Here is a 19,752-nt window from a genome sequence, read left to right as displayed (position 1 = left end):
TTAAGGGAAAGCATTACCATCTCCCTCCTAAAATCTGCAAGCTGACACCAGAAATAAAAAGAGGATCATTTAGGAGGCAAACCTTTGTAAACCATGTTACTATACCCTAAATGATGATCCAACGAAATTAAGACAACTACCAATTCATTAACACTGGGAAAATCCTTACTTAAAAACACTCCTAACCATGAGTTTATTAGCAACAAAACAACCATAACCAATCTGCAGGCACAAAACTCCAGCATCAGGATTGACACAACGCCTCTTACAGTCATGGATAAAAGCATTAAGATGCTAGAAAGGCAAGAGGTCTTTTACTATTTCTAATAAAACCAAGCCATATAACTCCCAATAAAAACACAAAGCTGCACCCACGAGGCACACTGGCGTTTTCAATTTCATTTATTTCCTTTCACAGTGTGTAGAATTCAGGATCTCATGTAGCTGGGACTACATGCTTACCTGCTTAAACCAGTCATGCTTAACTTTGGGTGTGCACAGGCCAAGCACCTCACTCTGGAAGTGCCATTCCCTGCAACTAGGCTTGCTCCATGCAAGTGTAGTCTAAATGGATCTACACTCTGCTGTGCAAATAGCAAAATAAAATCAGTTTCATGCAATCCTAATTCAGCTGCTCTCGAGGCAAACTGCACTGGTGTTCCCTCCCTGGACTGGAAATGGGCACCCCACACGAGCAGGTGGCACCTAGTTCATTTCCCTGAAACTTGACAGGAGCTTGTACTGAACAGCTTTAAAACCAAATAAAACACACACACATAGCTGAATTTGCCATAGCTTAAAGAAACTCTTGTCCCTTCCAAAACTATCATCTTATGTCAGGCACCAGTATGTTAGTAACCAGCCCAGCCACAAAACACAAGGCCTGAAAATTCTCTAGGGATGGAGAAAAAATAGGTGAAAGGGCAGGCCATTCGATTTGTCCTGGGGTTGCTGACACAGGCCACAAAGCTCAAGCAGAAAAGTCCTGTCCTTTTAACACTCCACCCCTGAAGATTTCTGTGGGGCCTCTTGTAAAACTGTTATGAACACAAATGGAACGAGCATTCCTGTAGGCTGAACAGGATGTCTTGCATGAATAGAACAGACCTGACTTTCAAAGATTAATAATTTAGAGAAAATGTCAATGCTCAAAATGTGATTAAAATCATGCATGAGGCCATAAGTATGCACAAGCACATTTCCACACAGTCACATTTTATTCCTCTTCAACCACAGACAGAGTAATAGCACTTATTAAATTATAATAAGACTTTAAAAGAGAGCAAGTATCTCAAAAGATACAATGGGAAGAATTAATAGTGTGTAGAGATGTTTCCCTGAATATCCTGGGTACTGCTGTAGGTGTGTGAATATTGCTGATCCCATTAACAAAAATATCTGCCTTCTTATTGACTGCTTTATACATAATCCTCCCTCCTTTACTGTTCAGAAAAAAAAGTGAGACAATAATTTCTGTTATGACTACAATCTACCTAACTTCTCTTCAGTTTTAGCAGCTGCTATGGAAGAATAGCTGGCACAGCAGCTTTTCAAAGCTGATCCTTAGAAGGGCCAACTGCTAGGAAACTTCCCCCAATTTAAAAACAAAACAAAAAAGTCTTTGAACTGTGACAGGTTTTAGGTTTCTTGTTAGCTCACCAATTGATAAAATGCCTGTACCTGTCCCTGCTCAAATATGGTTGCTTTCTCAGTGAGTCAGTGACTGTTCCTGTATGGATGGTGTTCCAATAGAATTCCTTAAAAAAGGAATACCTGCAACACCTGATTGCAACCAAGCAACTGTTCTGAATACAAAGCAGGAAAGGTCCATATGGAGTACCTGAGGATGCACCCTATAGCTACTGGAAGTAAGAAATTGAATGAGAACTAATCTTAGCTTTCACTGCTGCATTGCAGGGGCAGCAGTGGAGGCTAATTTCAGCCACCTAGAATCCTTAATGGACAAAAAGCCAGAAGAGTGGAGGTATTTTTAGGATAATTTATCAGAAATACGAACAATTTTTAGATGTACCAAATGTGGTCATAAGCAACAATTTAAACCCGTTTTAATAAATGTTTTAAATTGTATTTACCTCCACGCTTTTTGGGAGCTTCAGGTTTCATTTTAACGGTATTTCTGCTTCTAAATTCAGGCCCTTTAAAATCATCTTTGTCTTCATTCAGCACTGGCTCAGGCTGTACAACCACTGTACCTAGAATAATTTTATTTAGAAATTGGAAACCATTACACATCCAAATGAAGTGCAAAAGTCCTGTTTAAATCAAAGCCAACATAATATCTTCAAAAATAAGTGCAATCTGTTGACTAAAACTCAAAAGTTTCGAACGCACAGATGTTCACAGGAGCAAAAAACCAAAACACAAACAAAAAAACTCCACCACACACTACACACTACACACTACATCTGTTTTGGAGTTGTAGGACAAAAGCTGAAGACAGGATGGGCTACAAGGAGCAAACTCTGCTCTGTCTGCCCTGATGTGGCACGTGCAGAACAGGACTGTCAGATGGCTGGGGGTGTGTAGCACAGGATTTTGTAGTGCAATGTTACAAATAAAGAACTCTGGGTAGGCCACATATCTATCAAAAGCCTCTGAGTAACTACTCTTTTCTCTCTCTTTTTTCCCCTTCTATCCAGTCTCCCTCAATTTATTTCAGCATGAACTAACTGCAAAAATCAATTTAAAAAAAAAACACTTTTGTTTTTAACGGAATTAAATTCACTTTTTTATCTAAACAGATAAGAGCACTAATCAAAATTTCACAAATGAAAAACCATCTTTCCTACTTAAGAGCTCAGTTTTCATACTTTCTTGTTTGTGAGGACACTGGAAATACTCTAACATTCTGAAAAAATAATTTTAAAGTGACTGCTTTAAACACTGCTACTCATATGGTAAACAGTAGCTGCCCCTCCAATTTTTCCCTCTAACTTTCACAGGTAAGAAATAAAGTTTAATCTAAGTCTTTAAACGAAAATTATAGATAAGAGCAGGATGTGGGCTTATAGTACTAACTGTTTTAGAAGGGTGCTTAAAAACAGAGCCAATAACGACATTTCCCCCAGATTTATTTTTGCCAATCTAATTGTTAATAACCTCAGAGACAGAACAATAAATAAAGATGACATGAAAGTGTCAGAGTCTGAGAATTCTACAAAAGAACAGAAATAATGACTTTCCCTGTTTCATGTTGGTTTTACACAGATGTCAGCAGAAATTTGAAACTGTCAGCAGCACATCCTGGGCTATCTCCAGATTTGAGTATGTTGGGTTCAAACCTAAAGGTGTTTGGTTTCCTCTCTCAAATGCATGTGCACAAGGGATGTGTGTGACTGTGCACCAGAATGTATGTTTATATCTAAAAGCCAACAGGACCTAAAACAGGCATTTTACTAATATTTGTGCATTCTAGTTAATTATTTATGCTACATCATATCTAGGCTGATTTGCTGAATTCAGAAACAAAGATATGAACTACCTTTAGGCAAGCTTTGCATATCAACATCATTTTCTGAGTTTTCATTTGAAATATCTTCATTTACAGTTTCATCTAAGGTTTGTTCATCGTCTGATCCGACATATTTTGTTACAACTGTAGGTTTCCTGCACAGACAGGAGAAAAAAAACCACATACCATGACACATTACGTACTGCAATACAGGCAGGCCTAGTGCTTTGCAAGCAAAACACCACACTGCAATTGAGGAAACATGTTCTTTTCAAGTTTAAGACATTATGAGGTGGGATGCTCTGAGTTGTTACAACAAATAAATTGTAGGCTAATTTTCTTGCTAGGAACAGGAATTCTCCCTTCCTATGTGAAATAAAAAGATACACTAATAAACTTCTTTTTTTCCCCACAGGTTTGCTGTATTTTTTTTCTGAAATGAAGGTCTGATGTGTTTTTATGAAGGTATGTGGGAAAATTATACTTCTGGGAAAAAAGCCTAAATGAAACAAGTGAATGTCTGATCAGAAATTTTACACATCATTCCAAGCTTAATAGGCAGCACAAAGAGAACACACAGATATTAGCAAATGACAAAAAGCAGCTTGGCAGAAAAGATATTTGCAAGGGAATAAAGGAAACACAGTAAGAAATTAAAAAGCTGACTCTGAGTATAAGGACCAGTTGCCAGAATTTCACACAAACATAATTTAGAATTGAATCCATTAAAATGAATTAATTTACTATGTCAGGGCAGGGAGTGGGGGAAAAAAAAAAAAAAAAAAAAACAAAACCACAGAGAATGTTGAGCATAATTTTCAGTAATCTGGAGGTAATACAAGAAGTACTGCAGGATACTGTTTTTGCCAGTACTGTGCACAGTATCATAAATCTATGAGTGAAAATACCTTTACTGATAGACAGGAAGCAAAAAAAAACCAAGACTATAAACAGTACAAATAAAGTTCAGTGCAACACTGGACTCAGAAGATAAAGGAGAAATTAAAGCCAACTCTAAAACCATACTTGTGAATATGGGATCAAGACAAACAGAAAAAAATGAAGAATAATTTTTTTTCAAAGAGCATGAAAAAATAAACCTGGACAAAACAGAGCGAAAAGAGATACACATTTTAAAAGAGCAATGAGAAGGCAGCTGTTGAAATCATGCATTTAGAAGAGATCACCTATATTTACAGTACACTAAGATTTAAAAAAAATCATGAAGGACATAAGCTGAATGAGCATCAGCTGAGAGCACAAGCTGAGAAGTTGTCCTAGAGCAAGTCTGCTGTTACCTAGGTCACAAATAACTTGTCTCCTGTAGGTTTGAACTGGTTGATAAAGTTAACCCCACAGGTTTTTAAATAAAAGAGCAAAAAGGGCTTAAGTAGAGATGAAGCAAATGGCAGTCTGTGCACAGGACAACTGCAAAGCACATTCTGACTGGACAGTTTCCCAGCAATAAGGGTCATAAAGCTTTTCTGTTGTATGACCCAATTTACATTTTAGGAAGAATCCTGCATGTGGAAATGGCAACAGTGAAGAAACAATTGTACACACACCTTTGTCCTTAAGATAGAAGATAACCTTGTTGTCTTTGTTAACAAAAATCAAGTGTTATGATCTTAACCATTTCACCCTGAAATATGGTTTGAATTTGAAGTGCACTATAAGGCATTTGTTCTCCTAGCACTCTACTAAGTTAATGGGTTTATACTGATGTACAGTAAAATTATTTGGCATAGCATATGGACTTTCTAGAGTTTCACATGCCAAAATGAATTTATTTTTCCAAACTAACCTTTTTGAACGTGACGATCCTAAGGATTTGGTTCTTTCTGAAGAACTACTACCCTGAAACCAAGAAAAAAAAAAAAGTCAATACATTTATGACTAAGCAACTTGTCAACAAAAACATTCTTACATTAAATAGAACACATCTCAGAAGTCATCAGCACTCATCAATTTAAAAAAAAAGGCAGGAAAAGCATTAACAAAAAGGGACACACAATTTCCAATAGTCACGCCAGTTCACTTAAACTAAATCTATGGAGTTTCAGATCAGGGGTAAAGCTTCAACAGTCATTATTATTTTAAAAACAGGTTTAAAAATAGGTGTCAGCAAACTCTAACCTCCTTATGTATGCATCTTAGCAGAAATTAAAGAGACATTCAGAGAGAAACACCACGCTTGTCTCAAGCACTGAGTCTTTACAAAATGGAGGAAATTCTCTCCTTGCAACTCTCAACTTGAACCACCTCCTGAATGACCTCTCAGCTTTCTGAAGGAAGGACCGAGAACAGCTTGTGATCACTGGTCAGCCCAGTCGTGAACAGTTTCTGGGGTTTTCTGCTCCATGTATCTTCACTGCACTGTTAAATTCCATGCTCAGCACACGGAAAACTGGCCTCCCTCACACCCCCACCTGCCTCCACATTGCTGAGCAGTTTCAGTTGTACAGTTCACCAGGGTTCCTCGCAGCTGCAGCAGCTTCTCCAGGTCTATGTATGTCTTTCACACCATGAAGAAACCATCACCTTTCCTGACATATGGATATGGAAGGTTCCTGAAGGCTGGCACTAGGAGCTATCACTAGCATGCCCCCAGGAACTGGCAGCAGAATGCAGACACTTTTTATGTGGATCATGCACCAGAAAACAACGACTGTCTTCACAGGAAAAGTAATTTTTCAAAGGTGTGTGCACATGTATCATAACTGGGTTTATCCAGTATCAAATAAATACCTGAGTTTCCTGCAATAAAGGCAAACTAAGGCAGGACACTGGCACTTGTGCTTTCTCTACATTCTAACATATTGTCAACCAGAATGCTTCCAACAGGACTGCAGACATCAGGAAGAGGTACCACATGACTCATGTCTGAGGTATGTAACACCACACAGAAGAAATCTGCTCATGTTTAATAAAGATCTTGTATCTCCATCTTTTTTCTTTTTAATAAAGGAAGAATATTTCCCTGTAAGGACAACTAAGTACCCATTGTTACCTGAATAACAGGGCTTAAGTGTAAATACAAGGCAGAAACCAATTCTTTTAAACCAAAGTCAAGTAAAAGCCTGTTTACACATAAGCCAAAGAACAGCATAAGTTTGAAGATTATTAACTGAATTTCTTTAAAAAGAAAAACTCACTTTGCAATATTCTCCATCTGAATCAATTAGCAAGACTCTGCATTTCGTAACAAAAATGCAACTGCAGATGTCAGGGAAGTAAAACTTAAACTCTCTAAATTGCATTGGAGACATTTTCCAGAGGAATTGTTGTGCAGCAGAAGGACAATGAAGCTGTCCAAGTACATCTGTGTATTTCAGTAATTTAGAAAAAAAGAAGGGGGAGGTGTAGAAACAAGATTGTTTGCATATGCCTAAATCAAAGTATCATTTAAAATTTAATTTAAAACCTATTTTAAGATATTTTACAGCTCGTGTTCCTATTCAGCAGATGTGATGACATTTACATGGTTCTGACAACATTCTTTCAGCAGTTATTGTGAAAGCAACAAAGTGAGCTCAGCATTTCCTATAGCAGCCATTCTGCACTAGGCATGCAACATTCAAAAGCATCTTTTTTCCTACCTCTTCTCTACTGTTCTCCATTGAAGCTGGACTACTTTTAGGTTCTCTACTTTTACCTATGGAGAGAAATTAAAAAAGAATCCACTGAAAAGCAAGAAATATTAGAGGTCCTTCACACTGTAAGTCATGGCATTGTTTATGTTTCACCTCCCCGAGAAAAGATGACACTGTGACTTTCAAAGACAAACTGTTGCACAACAAAACACAGTCTGCTGCATGGTGTAAGCTTTACAGAAAACACTTAGAAAAGACTTTCAGTGAAGGTGCTGATAGGCTGAAAGGCAGCCTTCCCATTGGTGAAGCAATACCCAAGAAATGAAAGTGCAACTATATCTGCAGAAATAAAACAGCTAGTGTATTTTTCTGATCTCTAACAAGCTAATTTAACTATTTTCTCTTGATATTATAACACAGGATTAAATACAGACCATGGAACCACAGACAAAAATCCCATTTGACATAGGATATGACAGAGAATTCCCATTTCTACATCTTGGGAATGGTGGAATAGAAAGTTTGAAGATGTGACCTATTAGTACTGTTCCATCCAGCAGTGCAGGTAACAGAGGGTTTCAAGCTCAGTGACTCAGTGATACTTGTGTGAAGTTGCTCAGAAGGCTTGGTAATAGCAGTATCTTCATAGATGCACTACTGAGAAACACGCAAGTAAAGTAGTAGTATAATTACAGGATATGCCTCACAAACATTTGTGATTTTAACCTACAACTGCTGTCATTGTAACCTCCTATATCCTCACACTTCAATTTTTAGGAAAAACGAACAATTTTCCTTTACACTTTAAAAAAAATATCACTTTGATGAGAAAATTTAATGCTGGGTATTTGACCTAGGTTGAATTGTTCGGGTAAATTTAAGCGAAAATTATCCAGCCATTTCTGTACATGAAGCTAAGGTAGGAGGGGAATAAAAAAATGGAAACAGATTAAGTTTTTGGCAATTAAGTACCTGAAATTTCTTCTCTAGAACATTACAGGCACACCCCTATTCTGAGGAAAGAACTTGAAATTTGGAAGAAGGGTGACATTTCTTCTGGAGACTAGACACTGCTCACGTTCTGCTCTTGGCCAATTTTGTTCAAGTGATAAATCCATGGAAAACACCAGTTTGGACATGCTGGGCAGAGATTTCTTTGATTCTGGCAGCTACAATCTCTGTAGCTTCTGCATCCAGACCACACACACACACACAACTCCCAACGTAACACGCTCGACTGGCAGCTTCTAGGGGGGGTGTGATTGTCCCCAGAGAGTGACTGAGTGTGCTGCACCCCCTGCCAGCTCCTCGCCCTGGCTCTGCCCCGGGGCTGGGAGCACACAGCATTTCCCCTGCGACTGCTGTACTTGAGGCAAGAGCAGGAAGTCAAAGTCTCTCCTACGCTCTCAGTGGTTCTCCTGCTGGCACCCACACAATGTAGAGGAGGGAGACAACCAATTTAACACAGAGAGGATAAAGAAACGTTATTAAGGTTGTAAAATTAAGAACTCTAATATTAAGAAAAGCCAGAATTAAAGCTGCTGCTGCAATTCCACTTTCCTTGCGGTCCCTAGCACGTGAGCATCCCAGCACAGGTCAGCTCCACAGAAGTACATGAGATGGAACTGCTCAGCAAGAAAACACTTCAGATTTTAATTAACTTCTGTGTGTGGCAGGGACGTGCTCCAACTTTCTGGAGCCACACCTTCATCACCACCTCCCTCCTCACTCCATGTAGCTCACATACCCTCCAAATGCTGGAACAAACCCAGTTCCATTAGTATGTAAAACCTGATTTGGCCCCAGTCGTGTCTACCACCTGTATACTGAATGAGCATCCTGTGGATTAAAATAAAAAAAAAAACACCACTGCTGAAGACACTGTCTTTATACACAAAGTTGGAAGGGGAACTAAATCTGCACATTTTAATTTGTGCAGCACATCTGCACAAATACATCTGGCATTTCCTAATATTTAAGTGTTTAATTCTTGACTTGTCAACTTTAATATGTTCTTCATTAAGAAATAAAATCTGAGATATCAAAACTAATCCTGAAACATGTCTGCTATTAATTAATGTGTCCCCCTGCTCCAAAGTAAATCTGTATTTTAAGGCTCCGAGCCAAATTCTACCTCAGAACTACAGAGGGTAAAGAGAAAAGATTATTTATCCCCAGCATGCTCCTCAGCAAAATTTCACTTTGAGATGCATCTACATCACAGTTCAATTTATTATTCTGCTGAAGTACCACATAAATAATTTCTTTTTCCTACGTTAATAGTTTAGTTTGATGCTGACAAAAGGAGGGTAGTGCCACATGGCAGCAGACTCTCAAGACAAAACATTAGAAGATAATAACTGCACACCAGAAAGCCTACGTAAGTTTATAACAGGACAAGAGGTGTTTGACAATAAACTCCAAAACACAGCCAACACACTTTCATTCTCCTGTACTATCACCTCAGCAGAAATTTTAGCTCATTAAAACCAATACATATTGGAAGGTCTGCACCTGTACCCACTAGGAAACAGATTTAAGCTAGTTAAATTTTGAAATAAATTTTATTTAGTACCATTACAAAATTATTTCACTTTTTATGACTGTAGTCAAAACAAAGCATTTAAAATCTATTACCTGTTTCTAACTTGTAAGTAAAAATTTCCAATACCAAATGTGAAAAATCCTTAGTCCTACACCAAGTCACAAGTATCATTTTCAAATGCTTCCAGTACATATTGGAAGGTCTGCACCTGTATCCACTAGGAAACAGATTTAAGCTAGTTAAATTTTGAAATAAATTTTATTTAGTACCATTACAAAATTATTTCACTTTTTATGACTGTAGTCAAAACAAAGCATTTAAAATCTATTACCTGTGTCTAACTTGTAAGTAAAAATTTCCCATACCAAATGTGACTTGGTATAGGACTAAGGGTTTTTCACAAGTATCATTTTCAACTGCTTCCAGGTTATATTTTCAACTAAATATGAAAGCACAATCTCCAGAACTTCTTCCACAACTACAGGGACTGCAAAAGCTTTACTTCAGCAGAAAAAAATGAAGGTACTGCACTTACACATTCAGGAACAGTGAACAAAGCAAACACATGCCTGTTGCCCTCTCATGTTTCACAGGAGATACACTACCAGTAAGATTAGTTTTCCTTCACATTTAGAAAGGATTCAGACTGGAAGAGGTATTATATCAAAGGCCTATTGTGCATTTATTACAATATCATCAATTAAACCCCATTAGGGCTTGGCATAACTGCCCCAGTGAAATGCAGTATAGTGAAATAACGCCACAAAGTTATTTGACTTTATAACTCTATGTATGTTGAAAATAAAAACATAAAATGTGTTTTTACCTATAGTTTTGGTTTTAGATAGTGCTGGAGGAGAGTTTGCGTCCTCGGATTCTTCCGATGAGTGAGCCAGGAAGTCATGAAGTTTCTGCACCAATGTATTCAACTTGCTTTCACTGTTAAAATACAAGTAAAACCTGAAGTTACCTATATATATACACACACACGTCTCACTATAAGTTAGCAAGCTTGAAAGACATTATGTTTAATCTCAATTAATGCACATCTATAAAAGAAACTCAAGTCACTGCTTAAACATTTGTTTCTGCAAGAGAATATCAAAGTAAATAAAAAACCATACAAGTTTGTCACACCCTGAGTAAAATAACAGGTGCACTCATTGACAGAAAAGCACTAAGGACTCTGTTAACAGCAATAATGAAAAGCATATTTTAAATAGTTTTACCAGTTTAAAATTATGGAGAAAAATCAAGAAAGTCCAAGTGATAACATGATGCTGTGATCTAAAGATAGTGAAAAATGGACTGAAGATTTTTACTTTGTCAGAAGCTGAATGGGTCAAAATAATACAATCGTTACTTTATTACCAAAAATGTCACCTTTGGGGATATATACCACTAAAAAGAAGAGCAGAATTTCACCTACAACCTTAGAAATAAGCAGGTCCATTGAGTATGACAGATGTACGTGCTTATGCAAAGCTTGTATTAAATCAGACACGTACATATACACGATATGTCCTATATTAATTCTGTCAAAAAACAGCAGTGATCATATAATTTTTTCATCAACTTGTATGAGTATTCATTATGAATTTATTTTAAATTATTACCCTAGGAATTTTCACTAGGCAGTTTCAGACATTAGGAACTGTTAGTCTTGTGTGTGTGTGTATATATATATACTCATATAAAATACAATATTACTTATCACAGTAAAAAGGCAACACCTTTAGTCTGCTCTTTTGTTCTAAAGCTGTATCACTTCATCATCCCTGTTATTCCCTCTCATTTCACACTGTCCATTTCAGGTTCTCTCCTCCCACAGCCTCCACAAGTGCCTTTTCCTGGGTGCCAGCACAGCAGCAGCAGCAGCCCAGGGCAGTCCCCTGGCAGAGCCCCTCACTCCCGGCGGTCTGTCACCACTTCCCTCGGGGACACTATCACTCCTCCAGAAGCTGCCAGCTGACATGTCTGAGCCACCACGGACATGACCTGCTACAAGGAACACAGCTTTTCAAACCGCTGCCTTACACCATCCCCTTCAGAAACTAACCCCGTGACAGGACACAGGCTTCCTTCCTTTTCACTTCTTATCCCCTCGTTGCTTTCTAATTAGTATTCTGATAGCAAGAAGAAATAAGGTTTTCTGTTTTATAGGTTGTAGGAACTTTTAAATATTTTTCATAAGCTCAAGCCTCTCACCTTTATCATTCTGCTATTTGTCCAAATACATCAATTTATTAAATTCTTTCAATTTAACTGTTATTGCAAATAAAATAAAATCACCCATTTCATAGGGACACGCAGGTAAGCACTCTCTTGAGGGATGAGAGAAATGTTATCATTACATTAATTCACATGACTCTTTAAACCAGGGAAAATAACCACATATAAACCAGTGTAAAACATCCATTTAAAAAAATTAAATCTGCAATTTCTTTAAACCTTCTGAAGCACTCAAACTAAACCAAAACAGCACTTCGTAATGGAAAGATTTTCTGTGTGAGTAAAGGACACGCTGCTTTTGAGGCTACATACATATCATCAGTCACTTGAGCAGCTTTAAAAGAGTGTGACAAAGCCTGTTTTACTCTTAAATGTATCTTTAAAAGTTTTCTCTCAATCTGTCTAAAACTCTTCCCTTCTAATTACTGGGCTCATGCTGCTACATAATGGCCAGTCCCTGAACTTGGGCTTCTCATGGGTGGAGGGCATATGTGGGACACACTACAGAATACAACAGCAGTACACTTCAGTATTAACAGACTGCATGTGCTACTTCAGAAAGGAGATTTCATGACAATTTGTTCACTTTAGGTTAAAAAAAAAATAAAAAGTTGTTCAGAATTATTTTATAGTAAAAGTACAGAAAGAGATTTTATATCCATTCCAGATGGTCCGGAGAACTAGTGCACATTTAGAAAGGACACAAAAAAAGTTCATTTTTAAACATTTAAACAAAAAAAGCCACAAGTGGAATTCTGCTCATTCCGTTTATAAATAACTTGTTTTGGTAACAGCATTTTAGAAAAGAAAATGGGAACTATAGATGAGTTATAATATTACTGTTCTCAATACAAAGCAAATTCAGAATAGTATATACATGGCTTTATGATGAACACTTGGAACATTATCTGTTATCATTTATTAACTCTCATCCTAACTAGACCAAAATTATAATTTTCAGAGCAAAATGTTCATGCTGACAAACAACCAAAAAAAACATCCCAAACTATTTCTAAAACACCTTCCCAATTTGCTTTTCCTCTTGATTATTCAGCATTTTGTACCATCAGCCTGTATCAAGGAATACCAGGTCAGATGTAAGTAAGGGTGTTACACTTACTATACTTCACCACAAAGAAATTTTAATTTAGGGCAACACTGTTCCTGGTTTTATACAAAAGTGATTTTATGTCATGCATTTATAGTTGAGACATTATATCATCTTTTTTAAAGCTTCTACTGCAAAATCCTTTTTCCTTGCAATACCTTAACAGACCCGTCCACTATAAAATTGATCACAACCTATAAAATGTGCATTTTTTAAAAAAACATAGTAGCCTGGAGATTTACAACCACCTCAGAAGCACAACATGAGGCAGAGAGTCTCCTTCTGCCCTACAGCAACAGTCTGGACACTATTTACCCATGTTTTCAGGCTTGCATTTTCTAAGCAAACAGCCTCACCATCAGTCTAGAACTATTTCAACACTGTTTAGCCTAATTAAAACCAGAATGAAAAGAAAGGTGTCCTACTATTAATGGTTTGGCCATGAACCTGATTTGTGACCTTGGGAAACTGTCTCATAAGAATATAATGTCTTACCTAAATTCAGAACAAGTGTCGTATGTAATCTTAAACAGCAAATGCCTGGCCCTTACTAGGAGGAAAAAAAAAAAAAGTACCCATTAGGCTGAATAATTCTACAAATCATAGAAAATGAAAGGAATTGAAGGGACAAGTAGTGTCTTAACAGAAACACAACTTATGTAATTCAATCTGGCTGTTGACTACGGTCTCCTCGTATGTCCTTACCTGGACTGGGTTTTCACAGCAAGGTTTTGGTAGCAGGGGGCTACAGGGGTGGCTTCTGGGAGAAGCTGCCAGAAGCTTCCCCCACATCCAACAGAGCCCATGCCAGCTGTCTCCAAGACAGACCTGCTGCTGGCCAAGGCTCAGCCCATCAGCAGTGGTGGCAGCACCTCTGGGACAATGTATTTAAGAAGGGGAAAAAACTGCTGTGCAACAACAGCTGGGAGAGAGGAGCGTGAGACCATGCGAGAGAAATAACTCTGCAGACACCAAGGACACCGAAGAAGGGGGAAGAAGGTGCTCCAAGCACCAGAGCAGATTCCCCTGCAGCCCATGGTGAAGCCCACGGTGAGGCAGACTGTCCCTTTGCAACCCATGGAGGTCCACAGTGGAGCAGAGACCCACAACAGCCCGTGGAAGAACCCACACTGGAGCAGGTGATGTGCCCAGAGGAAGCTGGGACCCTCTAGGGACCCACACTGGAGCAGTCAGCTCCTGAAGGTTTACTCCCCATGGAAGGGACCCACACTGAAGCAGTCTGTGAACAACTGCAGCCTGTGGGAAGGTTGCACGTTGGAGGTTCATGGAGGATTGTCTCCTGTGGGAGAGACTCCATGCTGGCACAGGGGAAGAGTATCAAAAGTCCTCCCCCTGAGGAGGAAGGAGCAGCAGAGACAACACGTGATAAACCACAACCCCCATTCCCCTGCAGCGCTCAGGCAGGAGGAGGCAGAGGAAAAAAAGGGAGTAAAGTTGCCCCTGAGAAGAAGGGAGGGATGCAGGAAAGGTGTTTTAAGACTTGGGTTTATTTCTCATTATCCTCCTCTGATTTGATTGCCAATAAATTATTTTTCCCCAAGTCAAGTCTGTTTTGCCCATGGCAGTTAAGTGGCGAGTGATCTCTCCCAGTCCTTATCTCAACCCAAGAGCCTTTCATATTTTTCGCTCCCCTATCTTGCTGAGGAGGGGAGTGACAGAGCAGCTTGGTGAGCACTGGGCATCCAGCCAGGGTCAACCCACCACATTACTTCATCACCTGTGTTAGCTAATGATTGAGCTGCTGCAAAATGACCCAAATCACCCAGGACAACAAAATTTTAAGGAACAGTTTCATTTGAATCCAACTTGACATACATTTACATGATCATGTTCTCCGATGGCAGGTGAGGGGCTCAAAACTCATAACCCAGGCAGGGGAAAGGAGGGCTGCCCATTTCAGCAGCACACACTGCATTATACTGTTAAACTGCACTGGAAAAAAAACTTGCTACTGTGCTAGTTTCCATCTACATTTTTCAGGAACCTCAAACCTGTAGATAGGGAACGTCCAAGTTCTTGGCAACATCTCGAAGAATAGTTCTTAAACTACACTTTCTTTAAACAAATTAATTTCTCATTCTTCCACAGGACCATACCACCATTTAGCCTAAGTAAGTGCCCTCATCTGAATGTCAAGTGGCTCCTGGAAGTCAGTGAAAGAAGAGTCTCTCCAGCTCCTCACCTAGCTCAATGTTGACAAATATGCTTTTGCAAAGTTCTTCCTAAGTACTCACCTTCCTCAAGGTCAACACTTGTCTAGGATTTTTCTCTGTTTAACCTTTTAAAATAATCCAAGGGTGTAAGTTTTTTATATTCATATTTACAGTTGTTTCAAGTTAAGTCCAAACCATCTTTCACTTTTGAAGATGAAATTAAATACTGCAGAACAACAACTACTAAGCAGACAAAATTAAACAATCCCTAAAAAAGTTAAGAAAAATAAAACCAGATGTGCTTTTTAAACTGCCAGTCTGTCGACTACCATTCTCTGCTTCAGATTGTACATCACCATCTTTTAAAATAACTGTTTTATGGTAAATAAAGCTGAAACTGATGCAATTTAATTGAATGTACAACTTCAAAACTGGTATCACACATCCTTTCCCTCACCCTCAAATGTATTAGTTTCCTTTCATATTACCTAAGCCTTGATTATAATCAGGCCAGTATTCTGTCACCTGCAAATCCTCAGAAATGTTTTTCCTGATGAGAAGGAAAAGTGCTAGACTTACCCTAATTCAAGGATTTCAGTTACAAGACCAAGCCTAAGCAGCCATTTCATACAGAACAGGCCCATACTGTGGCTGAACACAAATGAAATGGCTTAGAAACTGTTGGAAAGAGCAAAATATAATAAAACCTACAAGAGAGGTTGTTTACTTTCTTATCCCTCATCAGAAAAAGAATGGACACGTCTGCAATATTGTAAAAAGCCTACTTCTCCCAGAAAAAAAAATATAAAGTCACCCAACCATCATAATAGTTCAACAAATAATGTGGTTTTAGAAAGGTGAAGAAATGAACCACTTAACTTCTAACTCAGCAAGGGCTTTCCAAGCGCCAGGCTCCACGATACTGTACAGCCCCACTCAGGTCAGTATTCTGTAATCTGTTGATACTGATACACCAAGCACTGACACACAAACCCTGGCGCCCCGACACACAGACCTGGTGTCACCCACACTCAGCTCTCCCCGTTCTCCTCCGCTTCCGTGCAAGTATCTGTTGTGACCTACGCACAGAAACTGATCCACACGACAAGAAGACATCTCTTCTGCTGAATGGGGATTGTTTCCCTAGTCCCACTGCTGGTTGGTACAAATGCTTCTGTAAGCAGAGGTCATGACAGCCTGAGCAGGGGCAAAGGGACTTAAAATTAACTTCAGTGGCAGCAAAACACTACATGAGCTTCAACTATCACACCGCAGCAAAATCAGAATTGCTTCACCAAGACACACAGATCCGTTCAGGTTGGAAGGGACCTCTGGAGATCACTTAGTCCAGCCCCCCAGCACAAGCAGAGACAGCTACAGCAGCTCACCCAGAAACAGGTTCAGTTAGGTTCTGAGCACCTCCACGGGTTGACCTGTTCCAGGGTTTGACCATTCTCACAGTAAAAAAGTTCTCTCACATTTAGACAGAAATGTACCACGTTACACTTATTAAACCAGATACAGCCTGAGAACACCTGCATACCAAAGCCCTGGCTGAAAAGAGATGCAGGCATCCAGCACTTCATCATTCTGTGCTTCAGACTTCATTAACACAGATTCACTCTTTTACTTTGTTTAGAGCTGACTTTAAATCCACAGGGGCTTAATCAAGGAATACCTAGCACAGTTGAAGACACTCAATGATGTGGATGAAGTAACTTTTTGCAGCTTAAATACAGCATAACAGGTTCAGACAAGTAAACAGAATTATTTTCCTCCAGACACACAAGGGGAATGAGAAAGCAATGGTTCAAAGTCACTAAGAGACCTTTATTCTGTTCAAGGAAAATGAGACAATTTCTTTTTGTCGAGATGGCATCCAAACAACTATAGCACTATTTGTCTGAGAGTTACCATGCTTCACTAAAAAGTGAGCACTGCTTTGGTTTTTGACCTGTATCTTTAATGGGAGCTTAAGGGAAAGAAAAAAAAAAGCTAAGACAAACAATCTCATTGTTAAGGTGGCTTGAATGCCAAAGTCTATAACTTCGATGGCAAAACAATCTGCAAGCTGAAAAAGTCTGACTGAAGCAAATCACTTGAAAATCTGAATACAGTATTTTCACCTTTATGAAACAAAAATCATGGCAAACTGAATACTCTATTAGTTCAGGGAAGGAAGCTCCAACTAGTCTATGTAACATACAAACCAGAAAGTTGGATTTGAAAAGCTTAAACGTGCTCTGTTTAAAGGCAAAGAAGGGCTCCGCATCCAACAGCATCGTGCCACTCTAACTCTCAACCTGCCTTCTCTCTTGCTTCATTTGCCCTCTGCTTCCTCGAGTTCATCGCATATTCTCAACAGGACATCATCCATTACAAACTTTGCCCAAAATTAAACATCTCCCAGGTATTCCCAACCAGGTTTGCTACAGGTTTTCAGGGTTGTAGCCCATCTGAGGTTCCTACTCTACCAGATAAAAGTCATCTCAGTTTGCCCCACTGTCAGTCCTGAATTATTGGCTCTTTTTTGGTTTCACTTCACAGATACATTTCCCCAACAAGGCTTCTACAGCTGAACCCATTCAGACCTACAGATGGAGCTGCCAAGACAGAAATTTGTACAACTGTGCAGTTTTCAGATTTGCAAATAAACTGCCTGAACAGCACCAAAGTTGACACTGCTCAACAACCTGGGTAATCATGTTCTTGGTATTGTTTTTCCAAAGTTTCAATCCTTTTCTGAAGAAAAAAAAATCAGTACCAATCCATCAATCTTGAACAACAGCTGCCTGGTTGCTAGATGCCATGAAAAATTACTGAAGCTTTATACTCTAATGAACCAAGGCACTTTACCTACCACCTTTTAAAGCCAATATAAAACCTTCCATTATATTTGCCACTGAATTTCTAAACTTCTTTTCTTTCTCCTCCTGGCTCGCCACTGGAACAACCTGGCACTGACTGACCTACCCCTGAACTGATTCATGTTTCCAAATCACCTGCAGACACAAGCTGAGCTCCAGTGACATGAAATGTGACTGCATGAGGTTCAGCAGTACCCCTAGGCTACTAGGATCACTATCTAGTGACCCAATCCAAAACTGTACCTTGTCACAGACTACAGGCTTTTGTTTCTATAGTGAACACAGCACATTTTAGCATTAGTTTGGCTATTTTCTTCTGCCATGGTCCATCCACGTGAAAAGCACTAACTTTTCCTCCCCTCGTGCAGCCTGTGCAAGTGCTCGTCTATAATGGAAGAGAAAATTCCAAGTTTCCACAATGTTAAGGCCATCCTACTGCAGAATTTGTATTACACACTCCTTTGTGACACCAAATTAAACAGAAAAAGAAGATCCCTTCAGATAAGCCCTACAGAGACCCTGATATGTTTACAAAACCCTAACAGAACCAAAATTGTAATAAAACAGAAATAATGAAGTCACTTAAGCTCCTCTCAGAGAATTTAATGGCAGCAGAGCAAACACACCATCTCTGAGGCACATCTGGCACAGAAGACAACAGCCAGCCTAAAATTTTGCGCTTCTTGGGGGAAGCGTCAAAGAACTGCACATTCCTGTGTGCAGACAGCTAACTTACACTGTACCTTCAGAGGGAGACTCCTACTGACTTATTTCCAATTGGAGTGTGGCATTAGCACGCCTCAAACCACCCTATAATATCACTTAGAACAAAGAAATTCAAGTGACTGAAAAATGCAGAAAATTCAACAAATATTAAGACCAAGTCTGTAAAATGTCAGACCCGAATTCAAAAGTTGAAAGTCTGAATCATTTAAAAAATTATTTTTTTTCCAACTTAAAAATTCTAGTATCACTACACTGACTACCAGATGGTTCCAGTAAGTAAGATTCAAAACTTGTCTTTTTCTGTTATTGTGCTTATTTTGTACAGTGTATGAACTGATTGGTAGAACAGGTTAGGTCGCTGTGACAAAGACTCCTTCACTATAAAAAAAGTTTTCTGGCCATAAGCTGTAGAGAAGTCTTTATAAATTTTTAAACAGGCAGCATTTTTTTTTTTTTTAAGTTTCTCAGTAACTAACTCCTGTTTTTATCACATTTGTCAGCATTCCAAATTCCTCATCCTGGACATGGAAGACCCCTAGGCTTGTACAACTAAAAAATATTTCCTCTAACAAAAGTTTTAAACTTCATAGCCAGCAGACTAGTATTGATTGATGATTTTGCTTTTAAACACTGTGAGTCTATCTTCTAGAAGCTCCGGGAAAAGATTTTCTATCAAAATCATATTGTTCACCTATCTTCCAAAGAATTCTAAACAACCTCATAGTGTTATTTCTGTACACGACTCAGAGGAACAGAACTGCAGATAGCAGGAGATGAAACAAACGTGTAGGGTGAGAGAAATGCAGGCAGCTGACAGGCCAGCAGGACTTGTGGAAAATGGGAACAAGGGAGAGAGAGGGAATGTGTTTTTGTTTTCCATCCCGTTCTTCCCAACTCCAATTTTAAGCAGAACTTGAATTGACAGAAAATAAGAAGATCATCATGTGAAGTGTTCAGCAGCTTATGGCCCTGAAGCCACCATACCCCACAATGCCATGGCATGGAACTGCTCTTGGGAAAAACAAACAAACTTCA

The 19,752-nt window shown here is 38.9% G+C and overlaps 1 protein-coding gene across 1 annotated transcript; it reads right to left on the bottom strand.

Moving 5' to 3' along the window:
* Positions 1-2,093: 2,093 nt before the first annotated feature.
* LOC103774863 (transcriptional regulator ATRX-like) lies at positions 2,094-13,756 on the bottom strand (the record flags this gene model as incomplete). The annotated part of the gene is made up of 6 exons (XM_008942297.1): positions 13,656-13,756; positions 10,437-10,549; positions 7,072-7,127; positions 5,277-5,329; positions 3,503-3,627; positions 2,094-2,213 (listed from the first exon to the last, which is right to left on the bottom strand). Coding segments are annotated over exons 1-6 (568 nt in total), but the record flags the coding sequence as incomplete, so codon positions are not given.
* Positions 13,757-19,752: the final 5,996 nt, after the last annotated feature.

This window comes from Merops nubicus, unplaced genomic scaffold (genome assembly GCF_000691845.1).
Source record: "Merops nubicus isolate BGI_N331 unplaced genomic scaffold, ASM69184v1 scaffold20006, whole genome shotgun sequence".
NCBI classification, from domain to species: domain Eukaryota; kingdom Metazoa; phylum Chordata; class Aves; order Coraciiformes; family Meropidae; genus Merops; species Merops nubicus.
Note: the sequence above shows the minus strand (reverse complement) of the source record. Positions and strands in the feature narration are given on the sequence as shown.